The following is an 11946-nucleotide window of genomic DNA, read 5'->3' on the forward strand; positions in this document are numbered from 1 at the left end:
TGAGGTCACGGCTGGCCCGGCAACCCTCCACCCCGAGGCGAGGTTCGGGGTTCGGGGCACGCACCATGGACCCCGCCTCCCCCATTCGCTACGTGCTCTACGGAAAATTCCAGCCCGGCGCGCCGAGGCGAGGCGAGACAGACGTCCTCACGTGTCTCCTTGGCACAGCACATTGATTCCGCTCTGTCTCTCTCGCACTCACGGGGCGTGCCGAGCAGGTCCGAGAGAGACAGAGCGACGTGGGTGTCATACGGCTTCCTGCAACCACGCCAGTGTAAACAGGCTGGCCAACGGCGACGCGCAGAAGGCCGTCCGATTCAAAACGCCAAACTCCAAGCCGGCCGCGCTGCACAAACAGGACTTGAACCGAACGTGTGACCCCACCAATGGATTCCTCGTTCGGAGAGCAATCCATTGGTGGGGTCACACGTTCTGTTCGAGGCCCATTTAGCGACCCTGGGGCTCAAAACGCGTCTAGACTTTTGGCCGCCTCCACCGGTCTTCTGGCCCGCTGTGCGCTGGGACTCTTGCCGCTGATGTAACGAGACGGGCCGGGCCGGCCGGCCGGGGTCTGACTCCCCGACGCCTCGGTAAAGGCCGCCAGGCCAACAAAGAGCCCAAACCTGCCGGCCTGCCGCGGCCCGCCGACACCCAGAGCAGTTACCACACTGCTGACGGCCTGACGGGCTCGATGACGGCCTGCAGGCCCTGCAGCAGGCCGCGGTCCAGGCCTGCAACCCTCCGGGTGGCGAACGACGTTACGTCATCGACGGGGTGCCCCCCACCCCCGGCGGGGGTCGCCAGGGGGCGGGGCGGGGGCGGCGGCCACATCCGCCGGGGGTGGCCGTCGCCGTTTTTGTGTGGATTCGCGGACGCGCACGACGCGCACCCACCTCATGCATATCCAGGCCGTGGCGGCGCGCGTGTGTTCACGAGGCACTGCACTGTAACACCATCGCACACACTGTATCCGTAAAAGGGCTGACGGCGTCCTCGCAGTTGACGCCCTGCTCGTACTCGCGGCACTCGCGGCACTGCGCGGACTCGGAGTCTTTCTCCCGCGCGCGCCACCGACGGATGTGGGGGACTGGCTGGGCTGGCCGGCCCGCGCCGCGCGCCGCCGTCTGCAGCAGCATGCGCCACGGCCCCCTCCCCGCCCCCCGCCCCCCTCCCCGCGGCCGGCGGGCAACGCCGGGCAACGCTCCCCACGCCGCCGTGCCGCCGTGCCGTGCCGCCAGCGACCGCCGCACCACCACAACAACAGGGCCTAAGCGCATGGCGCGCAAGCCCATGGCAACAGTGGCGACGCATTCAAAACTGCCGCCAGCTGTCGGCCTGCCGCTGCCGCCACACTGCAAGCATGCAAGAAGTACACAGTGTCGCCGCCACCGCCACCTGCCGTCCGTCCAGCCCGTTGGAAATTTGGCGGGAAAACGGCGCGCCGCCCTTGCAGTGGCGCGACAGGCGGCAGGCAGACCCAGCCGTGTCAGGGACGTCCAGTCGTCGCCCCGTCTCTCTCGCGCCCGGCGCAGCGCCCCGCCAGTGCGACAGAGACGGCGCACAGTGGGCCAGAAGACCGGTGGAGGCGGACAAAACTCCGAACGCGTTTTGAGCTCCAGAGTCGCTAAATAGGCCTCGAACCGAACGTGTGACCCCACCAATGGATTCATCGTTCAGAGAGCAATCCATTGGTGGGGTCACAAGTTCGATTCGAGTCCCGTTTTGCGACGCGGGAGCTCAAACCGCGTGTAGTGGTTTGTCCGCCTCCACCGGTCTTCTGGCCCACTGTGCGCTCCCCGTTCGGACTCAGCCTCCAGGGCCGCCTCGCCGCGTTCTGTCTCTCTCTTTTTGTCTCGGACAGCGAGCGGCCTTGCAGTGCAACGGAGGCTCTGTCTCTCTCGCACTCGCGTAGCGCACCCTGTAGGTGCGAGAGAGACTCGCGTAGCGCACCCTGTAGGTGCGAGAGAGACTGATTCCGAGAGTCGTCGCTCTGTCTGCTACACGGCAAGGGGGAAACAGCCGAGAATCGGAACGACTGAACGCGGCGCGGCGAGGCAGCGGGCCACCGCCGCCGATCACGCGGGCCGGCTGGGCTAGCCGTAGGTGCTGCACTGTTTTTCTGTCGTCTGCTGGGGTTCACGCAGCCCGGCGAAGGTGTAACAGCCCGCTAACGTGCTACAAGCACACTAGAAATACTTCGCATTCTCTGAATCGTCTTTTCAAGTTCTTTGTTTTCGTTTTTATTTCGTTCAACGCAGCGCTACAAAAGCGGCTCGCCAAACTGCGCACCCCTTTTTTTGGCGTGCGGGTCCCGGGGCCCGCCGGGCGGCCGGGCGACCCTTTGGCAGGCTTCCCTGCCGTTCACCCGGCCGACGACCGGCGGCCGGCAACACTGGAGGCGTTGGTGCACCTGGCCTCCTGGCCTTAGCCCTGCAGCGCGCAGCCCGGCGCAGCACAGTGGGCCGGAAGACCGGCGGAGGCGGCCAAAACTCTGGACGCGTTTTGAGCTCCAGAGTCGCTAAATGGGACTCGAACCGAACGTGTGACCCCACCAATGGATTCCTCGTTCGGAGAGCAATCCATTGGTGGGGTCACACGTTCAGTTCGAGTCCCATTTAGCGACTCTGGAGCTCAAAACGCGTCTGCAGTTCTGTCCGCCTCTACCGGTCTTCTGGCCCACTGTCTGCAGCCCGGCGCAGCCTGGACACGCCGACCCGGCCGCACCGCCGCCGCGCTCCGCCACGCCGTCGGATGAACTTCCGTCGCCGTCGGCCCCGCCAGCCAGCCAGCCCGCCCGCCATGCTGCTGGCCTTGATCGGCTCCCAGACGACTCGGGTCACACTGCGCTGACCACTGACAATGCCCTCCGCGGCCGGGCGGCGCGACAGCGCGACAGCTCCTCGTCGACGAGTCGGAGTCCGAGCGCCTGGCGGGTAGGCAACCGGGCCGCAGCCGTGCGCGACAGGCCTGCATCGGCGGAGCGGCAGGCGCCCGGCGGCCACCATCCCGGACGCGTTTTGAGCTCCAGAGTCGCTAAACGGGACTCGAACCGAACGTGCGACCCCACCAATGGATTGCTCTCCGAACGAGGATTCCATTGGTGGGGTCACACGTTCGGTTCGAGGCCTGTTTAGGACTCCTGGATCCGCGCCTGTCCCGAGGCGGGCGTCAAGGACACGGTCGTGGACGGCGGGACGACCCCACCGGATGACGAGACGAGTCCCCCCGAGTGGAACACAGCGGAGCCCGCACGGCGGCCGTCTGGGGCGGTCTGGGGTCCGTCTGGAGTCCGGCGGGCAGGCCGGGCAGGCTGCGGCGGGCTGCACCAGAGCATTACCGCCAACTGACACTCCACTCCACTTTGTGAAGCTCCGCCGAGTGCGTCGCCGATATGGGAGGAAACGCGTCCATTTTGTAACCGCCATGATGTGGAGTCAGCTGGCGGACGCGGCCGCCGCCGGCGCGGGGGCGGGGCGGGGGCGGGGCGGGGCGGGGGCGGCGAGGGGAGCCGCCGAGCACCGTCTGGGACGCCGACGACGCGCCGCCGACCAACCGTCGCGCACGCACGCCGTCATGTCCCCCGCCTACTTGACCCCCGGGGACTGCAGCGACTGGTGCAGCCCCGGCGCTGGGAACAGAACTAACCGAGTGGGAGAACGGGATCACATCGGGCTCAACATCTGGAGTGCGGTTGCCTGGTTGCCTCACGCGGCACGCCACGCCACGGCACGGCGCGCAACCCGCCCGTACCGGCTGCATTCGCTGCATTTAGGGCGCGGGCACCGGCCAGCCACAGTGGGCCAGAATACCGGTGCAGGCGGCCAAAACTGCAGACGCGTTTTGAGCTCCAGAGTCGCTAAATGGGACTCGAACCGAACGTGTGACCCCACCAATGGATTTCTCGTTCGGAGAGCAATCCATTGGTGGGGTCACACGGTCGGTTCGAGTCCCATTTAGCGACTCTGGAGCTCAAAACGCGTCTGCAGTTTTGGCCGCCTCCACCGGTCTTCTGGCCCACTGTGGCCCGGCCCTATCTCCGGAGAAGATTGTCTCCTTTCATTCCCGGATAAAGAGATACCAGCTCTGTATTCATACGTGTTGGGAAATGGGGGTTCTATTGAGGCGCCAAATCGAAGCGTGGAGGGGCAAAGCCCAGCGTATTCACAAAGTCGAATACCGTCTAGCCGCCGCCAACGGACGGACGGACGGACCAATTTGACTGGTCGCGTTATTTCTCATCTCCCTCGGCCCCGCATTCCTGTCTGGTCACGCCGCTACACTGCCGGGCTGCTGGATGCGGGGGCGGCCGCCGCGGACGCCGCACAGTGGGCCAGAAGACCGGTGGAGGCGGACAAAACTCTAGACGCGTTTTGAGCTCCAGAGTCGCTGAATGGGACTCGAACCGAACGAGTGACCCCACCAATGGATTGCTCTCCGAACGAGGAATCCATTGGTGGGGTCACGCGTTCGGTTCGCGCCCTGTTTAGCGACTCTGGAGCTCAAAACGCGTTCGGAGTTCTGGCCCACTGTGCGGCGAGGGGACCCGAGGGGACCCGAGGGGACCCGAGGGGACCGACCGAACGTGAATCAGCGTCATCATCGGCTGTGGTGTTGTTTCACTCCACATTGCGGTTCGTGCGAGTGCGAGGGAGACGGAGCATGATGTAATGCGGCGTGGTGCAACGCCCGGCCGGCCGCCCGGCTGTACGTAGTGCATGCAGGCCGGGCGCCATTTTCAGATAAGGCTCAGGCTGGGCAACAACGGCGCTGAAAAATGGCGCACAGACAATATCTCGCCAATTGGGCACGAGCGATACCAACGTAACAATTCTTTTATGGGGGTCTAGTTGTTTCCTTGATGGGCCGCCACGGCTGTAGCGCTGTGACGGCCACTGGGCGCTTTATTCACATCGGGGGATTTTATTCGCGTTCAAACGTCAAACGCCGTGGGGTCACACGTCCGGTTCGAGTCCCATTTAGCGACTCTGGAGCTCAAGACGCGTCTAGAACTTTGTCGGCCTGCGCCGGTCTTCTGGCCCACTGTGTGCCGCTCCAGAGGCGTCCTTCCAGCGCGAGTTCCTGGTGTCCGGAAGACGCCGCCGCGTCGAATCGAATCGGCGTCGCCGTCGCGGTGCTAGCTGTCACCAGGGCCGGCCGCAGTTACCCGTTTTCGCCCCCAGGCCTCCAAAGTCGTCGTCGGCGGGCCGCGCGCGACCGAGCCGTGAAAAGTGCAAGTAATTTCCGCATCGCCTTACAGTGCAGCGCGCTGCAGCGCGGCAGGTGCGACCGTGGCCAACGGCAGCGCGGCCTTGCAGTGCCTTGCAGCCACCGCCTCGTGCCGCGCTAGCCGCGCTTACAGTGTACAGGGTGTGGCGGGCCCGCGCGGGCCGCCCCCCTCCCCGCGTATTGGTTCATAAGGAAGGCCGCCAAGGCCAAGCAGCGGGGAAAGAAAAGTGGCGACTTGCGGTGTGCGTAACGCTGGAACGGCCAGCAAGCACAGTGGATTTGCCAGAAGACCGGCGCAGGTGGACAAAACTCTAGACGCGTTTTGAGCTGCAGCGTCGCTAAATGGGACTAGAACCGAACGTGTGACCCCACCAATGGATTTCACTCCGAACGAGGAATCCGTTGATGGGGTCACACGTTCGGTTCGAGTCCTGCTTAGCGACGCGTCGAGGGTTTTGGCCGCCGGCGCCGGGCTTCTGGCCCTCGGTGGAGATATCGGGCTTTCCGTCAAGTTTGTGGCAGTGTGGGGGATTTGATGAGGTGGGACATGATGTGGGTGGCTGGGGGCGGGCAGGGCGCCTGGGAGTAGGCAGCCCAGCCCGCATTAGACGTTCGCGTCGGCCGACCGTTGGCGGTGGCTGGCTCACGAGGAGGAAGCCGGCAAGGCCTTACAAGGCCGCTCACGGCGCCGAGTGCCGGGTTCGCGTCCCGCCGCCGGCCGTTCACTTTTGCCGCGCTAGCCGCGCTAGCCGCGCACTGCGGATGCCTCACGCGCGACTCACCGCTGCCGAGAGGGACGCCTTTTACGAGTGTGGGCGACGCGGCACGGGCTGGGCAAGGGCCATGCCCGCAGGGCCGTGGCTGCGCGGCCCAGAGCCGTAAAGGGTCGCGCCCTTAGCGACAAGCCCAAAAATCGACCGCTAACGCCTACGCCCTCCGCACGCTCCGCACGGACACCGGTCGGGCCGGGCGTACGACCGCGCACAAGAATTTGTAGAGCTGTATCGCGAAACGACCTTGGTGGATAGCTCTCTGGCCGCACCGCGCCGCACCGCGCGCCTAGCCGCTTGAGACGGCCGGGGCGGGGCGGGGCGGGGCCCCACCTCGTGTCAATGGCCAACATTCCCCACTCCACCGCGGCCCCTCCATGTCGTTATTGATACACACCCAAAACGCGGCGGGGGCGCCACCGAACGCTTCATAGTGTATCCACACACGCACGCACACACACACGCAACACACACGAGACACTCTCACTCAGTCGATAATCGAGTGAGTATTGATCGCGCTACTTGTTCGCAGTCACTGCATGATTGATCGGAGTGTCGCAAGAAAAAACAAAAAAAAAAAAAAAAAAAAACAGAGTTGCTTGCACGGGTGTTCGAACCCGGTCACGCCACTGCCGTTATTTCGGATTTTTTTTCGCCCAGTGGCGTGGCGGCGGGGTGTGGGCACACTGTGGGGGGCTCGGGGGCCTCGTACAGCCTGTTGAGTTGATAACCAGCATTGCAGCCACTGCACTGCCAAGCCAACCAGCCGGCAAAGCCGACGAGAACACAGTGCGGTTTAGTTTCATTTTTAGAAACTGGCAGACACGTCGAAGCAGCGGGGGAAAAGAAAAATAGCCGAGAATTATTTTGGAGCACTTTGTGCAGAAATAATTGAAAAACAACGTTTTCAGCGGCTGGAGCGTTTGGACTTCCCTCCAGCAGCCTGGACGCTCAACTCAACTGCTCCAGTTTATTCTCTCTCTGTCTCTCTCTGTCTCTCTCTCTCTGTCTCTCTCTCTCTCTCTCTCTCTCTCTCTCTCTGTCTCTCTCTTTGTCTCTCTCTCTCTCTCTCACTGCAGCCAGCCTAGCTCCGGGCGGCCGTGCAAGGAAAGACAAAGGAGAACCTAACTTGCGCAGACAGAGTCTCCGCTGGAAAAACAAAACCTGCAAGGCAAAATTAACTTTTGCGAGCTGATCTGGAGGCATCAGCTTCTAAAACTTGTCGACAAAGTCAGAAGAATTTTCTTTTTGCCAGTATATACTAAGCGTGCCGGCGCCGGCTGCAGACAAGATGCAGGAGGGCCCCGTCGGTGTTACATAATTTCTAGGTGACCCCACAGGGGGCCACCGGCCGGGCCGCTCGGACGGCCTGGACCAGTTACCGCGCAGCGGGGCCAGGGCCAACGGGCTGCCCCTCCGCCCCGCCCCGCCCCACCCCGCCCCGCCCCGCCCCACCCCGCCCCGCTCACAGCACCACCGCACCATTGTGGACGGCCGAAAAGGCGCCATTTTCAAAGGGCGACGCGAAACTTGATTGGGGACGAAGCAACACCCTCGTCGGCCGAAGGGCGAGGTGCGTGAAGGGCCTGGGACGCGGAGGCCACAGTGGGCCAGAAGACCGGTGGAAGCGGCCAAAACTCTAGACGCGTTTTGAGCTCCAGAGTCGCTAAACGGGACTCGAGCCGAACGAGTGACCCCACCAATGGATTGCTCTCCGAACGAGGAATCCATCGGTGGGGTCACACGTTCAGTTCGAGTCCCGTTCAGCGAGTCTGGAGCTCAAAACGCGTCCGGGATTTTGGCCGCCTGCGCCGGTCTTCTGGCCCACTGTGCGCCCTAGGGGAGGGAATCTTGGAGCGAAAGTTCGAGAAGGGGAGGGCGAACGCACCGCCTGCACTTGTTTCTGGGAGGGCGGCGCGAAGCAGAGGGGGAGAGAGAGAGGGAGATAAAGAGGGTGCGAAGCGGAGGGAGAGAGACGCGAAGGGTCGCAAGCAAGGTCGAGAGGGACTAACTTAAATGGAGTTCCTATTTTGGCCCGCGCTCTAATTGAGTGTCGAATATTACATCGGTACTGAGGAGGGACGCAGCTCGGGGCGCTCCACGCGTACGTGCACGAGCCGTTTAGCAAACGCCGAAACACTGCCTCCATTTTCCGCCAGAAGACCGGTGGAGGCGGCCGGAACTCTAGACACGTTTTGAGCCCGAGTCGCTAAACAGGACTCGAACCGAGCGTGTGACCCCACCAATGGATTCCTCGTTCGGAGAGCAATCCATTGGTGGGGCCACACGTTTTGTTCGAGCCCCATTTAGCGACTCTGGAGCTCAACACGCGTCCGGGATTTTGGCCGCCTCCAGGTCCGTTTTCAGGTCCTGCTCCGGGGCCCTCTCCGAAGGCCACTTCCAGACGCGCTGCCGCGCGCTGCCCGGGCCGCCCCCGCGGTGCGGTGGTTCGATCCCCGGAGGTTCCCGGAAGGGCTGCCGCGATCCTGTTTGACGAGGCTGCCGGTTCACCGCCTTGCAAATAGAGGGCCCGCCAAAGGTCCCGCCAGATCGCCTCGCCAGGACTCGCCAGGCCAACTCCGTTTCGCTCGGCAACGACACCGAAGCCGCGCAACTTCGACAACACTTCCCGTGCAAATACCTCTCGGCCTCCGTGCCGCCATGCCAGGGTGCGCAGTCCGCGGCCAGGTTACGGCCAAACGGATAGTGGAGCATCACGAATGGATGAGCCTACCCTCGCTGAAAAGCACGCACGCACACACACACATACACACGGCCAACAGCACCCCAGCGTGCGTTCCGTCCGTGTCGTATCTGACGTGAAATAAGTAGTGAGATGGACAGACGGGCAGACAGACAGACAGACAGACAGACAGAACGACAGATAGACAGACACTGACAGACGGACAGGCAGACAGGCAGACAGAGAGACAGACAGACAGACAGACAGACAGAGGGACGCGGGAAATGGGGGAAATGGGGGAAAGAAATTAAAGGGTCCCTCTGTCGCTCTGTCTGGCCGGCGGCCCACAGGCCCGGCCAACAAAAGCTCATTTACCTCATTCTGCGGCCATCAGCCATCATCAGGGCCCTGATAAGCAAAGGCAGAGAGCGCCACTCGAATCCCGTTTTCCGTCGTTCGCAATCCGAAAGCCCTCGAAAGCCCTTCGGAAGGCCTTTGTGCTTTCGGCTTTTGTTTCATGCGGCGCACAATGCAGCCGAATGTAGCGGAGGAATTCGATCCGCATTTCGGCCCGACTGACGAACCGACGGGCGGGTTGCAGCAAGCAAGCAGGGAAATGAACGCCAATTTCCAAAAAAAAAAAAAAAAGGACTGAAAAAGACCACGAAACTTCAAGGAAAGGGTTTCAAATGGTCCAGCTAGACTCCAGCCAGACTCCAGCTAGACTTCAGCAAGACTCCAGCCAGACTTCTCCAGCCAGACTTTAGCCAGACTCCTCCAGCAGACTCCAGCCGGGCTCCAGGCAGATTCACGCCAGATTCCAGCCAGATTCCAGCCGGACTCCAGTCATCAGACTCCAGCCTCCAGCCATCAGACTCCAGCCATCAGACTCCAGCCATCAGACTCCAGCCATCAGACTCCAGCCATCAGGCCCCAGCAGACTCCAGCAGACTCCAGCCGGGCTCCAGCGAGCGAGGACGCCGATGACGTCACGCCGGTGGTCCAGCAGCTCGTTTTGCTCTGCACTTTGCCGGCCGCAGGGCCCTTGGAGCCCTTGGTGGGGCCCTCGGCGGGGCCCTTGGCTTGGCGGCCCACAGGGCCACAGGGCCCTGCACAGCCGAGGCTTCCTTCCCGGCCGTGGCGAGCCGCGCCGGCCAAGCCGGTGGAGGGGCCGCGCCGTGGCGAGCCGCTGCAACAGGACGCCTGCCCTAACGCCCTTTGTTCGGGCCAGCCACACCCACGTTTGAATTTGCCGCGCATTTCTTGCGCATTTCCCGCGCGCGTGCCGACGCCGGAAAAGCCGGCAAACCCGGACGAGAAAACCGCGACTGGCGACGAGCAGTATGGTACCTCCCGGCTGTCCACCGAAGACAACATAGCGAACCTGGCTGGAGCCCTCCCAACACCTCGAATGGCCAAAAAATAAACACACACACACACACACACACACACACATACATTCACACGCACGCGCACACACACACACACACACAGAGTGGCGCGTTGGCCAATTTGACGGTGCACAGCTTGTTGCCAGCACATACGGCGTCCCCGGCGCACCACCGCGCCACGACGGGCAAGGACAAAGGAACATCTTGCGCCGAGTCCTGGAAAACCCCCCCTGGGGGAACGCGACGGGTTCGGGGTTCGTCGACGGCCAGACTTGAGGTTCGCGAGACACCACACCGTGTGGTGCTGTCTGTATTTTCCGCCACAAAGAGACGCTTTGCGGGCTTTGCAAGCTTTGCAGGCTTTGCAAGCTTCGCCGCTGCGCGTGCGTCCTTTGTGCCTCTAATGGTTCGGCGTGCGAAACGGCAGCCACAAAGGAAAGGACGTTTAGGAACTCTAATTAATCAGCTTTTGTCGCGCGGACTGTAGAATGTCGGGGTGGCTGCGCGCCGCACGGCGTGGCTTGCCGCCGGCTGGCTGGACTTCCACCCCGGCGGCGCGGCGACGCACAGGGGACGCGGCCAGAACAGGACACTTCTAGAGCTCCAGTGCCGCGAATCAGACTAGAATCGGACTCATGACCCCACCAATGGATTGCTCTTTGAACGAGGAGTCCAAAGGTGGGATCACAAGCTGGATTCGGGTTGGTTTTAAGGAAGCGGCGCTGAGCGTCTGTACAGTGTCTGTACAGAGTCCGTACAGTGGAGGACACTCACCTAAGCTTTGTCCCGCACAAACAGACTGAGCGGTCTGCTTATCCGTGCGACCTGTCCCTCCCATTCAGGATCCGGGAACCACAATTCCAGAGGTAAGAATCAAGTCCTCTCGTCGCTCTGCGTCCCGACGGAGTCTCGAGCCGGTCACACACACACAGCGCGACGTAAACAACGCGACGCGGCCGGCGAGGCGAGCAGCCCGCTGAACACAACACCGGCAAGCACACTCGGCAATCCTCGGCTCCGGGTTCGGCTTCGCAGGCTTGGCTCGGCTGCACCCTCTTCGTCCCTTCGAGGACGAGCTGCGGCGCTGACTAGACTTGAACTGAGGGGAGGCTCGGGACGGACGGGCCCGGGCAGCAGCGAGCCGAGCCGAGCGGAGCGAGCGCGGAGCGGACGGGACGGACTTCAGAGGACGGCGACGTCGTCGCCGAGCGGCGCCGAGCCGAGCGCAGCCGAGCCGGGGGCGGTCGGGCCGGGGGTGCGAGAGGGAGGGGGCGGCGGCTTGCCAGCGGCCCGCTTGCCATTGGCTGGAGCCGGCCTCCCCCCCTCTGCCCTCGCACCCCTTTTCAACCCTCCGGCCCACCGGGCCCACCGAGCCCACCGGGCCCTCGGCGTGGCGGGGTGGTGGCGCGGCGTGGCGCGGCGTGGCGCGGCGTGGCGCGGCGTGGCGCGGCGTGGCGCGGCGTGGCGCGGCGTGGCGCGGCGTGGCGCGGCGTGGCGCGGCGTGGCGCGGCGTGGCGCGGCGTGGCGCGGCGTGGCGCGGCGTGGCGCGGCGTGGCGCGGCGTGGCGGCTGTGCTCAACCCAACCCGGCCGAGCCGTGCCGCCAAGCAAGCGCCCAGCGCGCCACCCTAGAGCTCTTTGTTTGGGTACCGCTACCTCCCTGCGTTGCGTGTGTGTGTGTGTGTGTGTGTGTGTGTGCGCGCGCGTGTGTGTGAGTAGTTCCAGCCTGCCCAGACAGCGGGCACGCCGGCCGTGTTAGGTCGTTGTATGACAAATTGCTCACTCGGGAGGGCAGTAGTTGTGTTTCGAAGCGCAGGGGTGTCGACCGCCGCGCCGCCGCCGGTACTTTGGGCCGGCGGCTTATCAACCAATGACAAA

The 11946-nt window shown here is 63.6% G+C and overlaps 1 protein-coding gene across 2 annotated transcripts in view; it reads right to left on the minus strand.

Annotated features, from left to right (window-relative positions):
• The window catches only part of LOC117644236 (brain tumor protein), a 60508-nt gene extending 49349 nt beyond the window's left edge, over positions 1 to 11159 (minus strand). The window contains exon 1 of one of the 2 annotated variants that reach the window (XM_034383509.1): positions 10845 to 11159. Coding sequence is in view for 1 of the 2 variants with exons in the window: in XM_034383506.1 (XP_034239397.1) it covers positions 894 to 898 (5 nt within the window). In the remaining variant the exon portion in view is untranslated. Of the gene's footprint in view, positions 1 to 893; positions 1078 to 10844 lie in introns of those variants that run through there. The other variant, XM_034383506.1, reaches the window with a different exon arrangement.
• Between the last annotated feature and the right edge of the window lie 787 nt (positions 11160 to 11946).

The sequence above is a fragment of the Thrips palmi genome, unplaced genomic scaffold, assembly GCF_012932325.1.
Source record: "Thrips palmi isolate BJ-2018 unplaced genomic scaffold, TpBJ-2018v1 HiC_scaffold_18, whole genome shotgun sequence".
Classification (NCBI taxonomy): domain Eukaryota; kingdom Metazoa; phylum Arthropoda; class Insecta; order Thysanoptera; family Thripidae; genus Thrips; species Thrips palmi.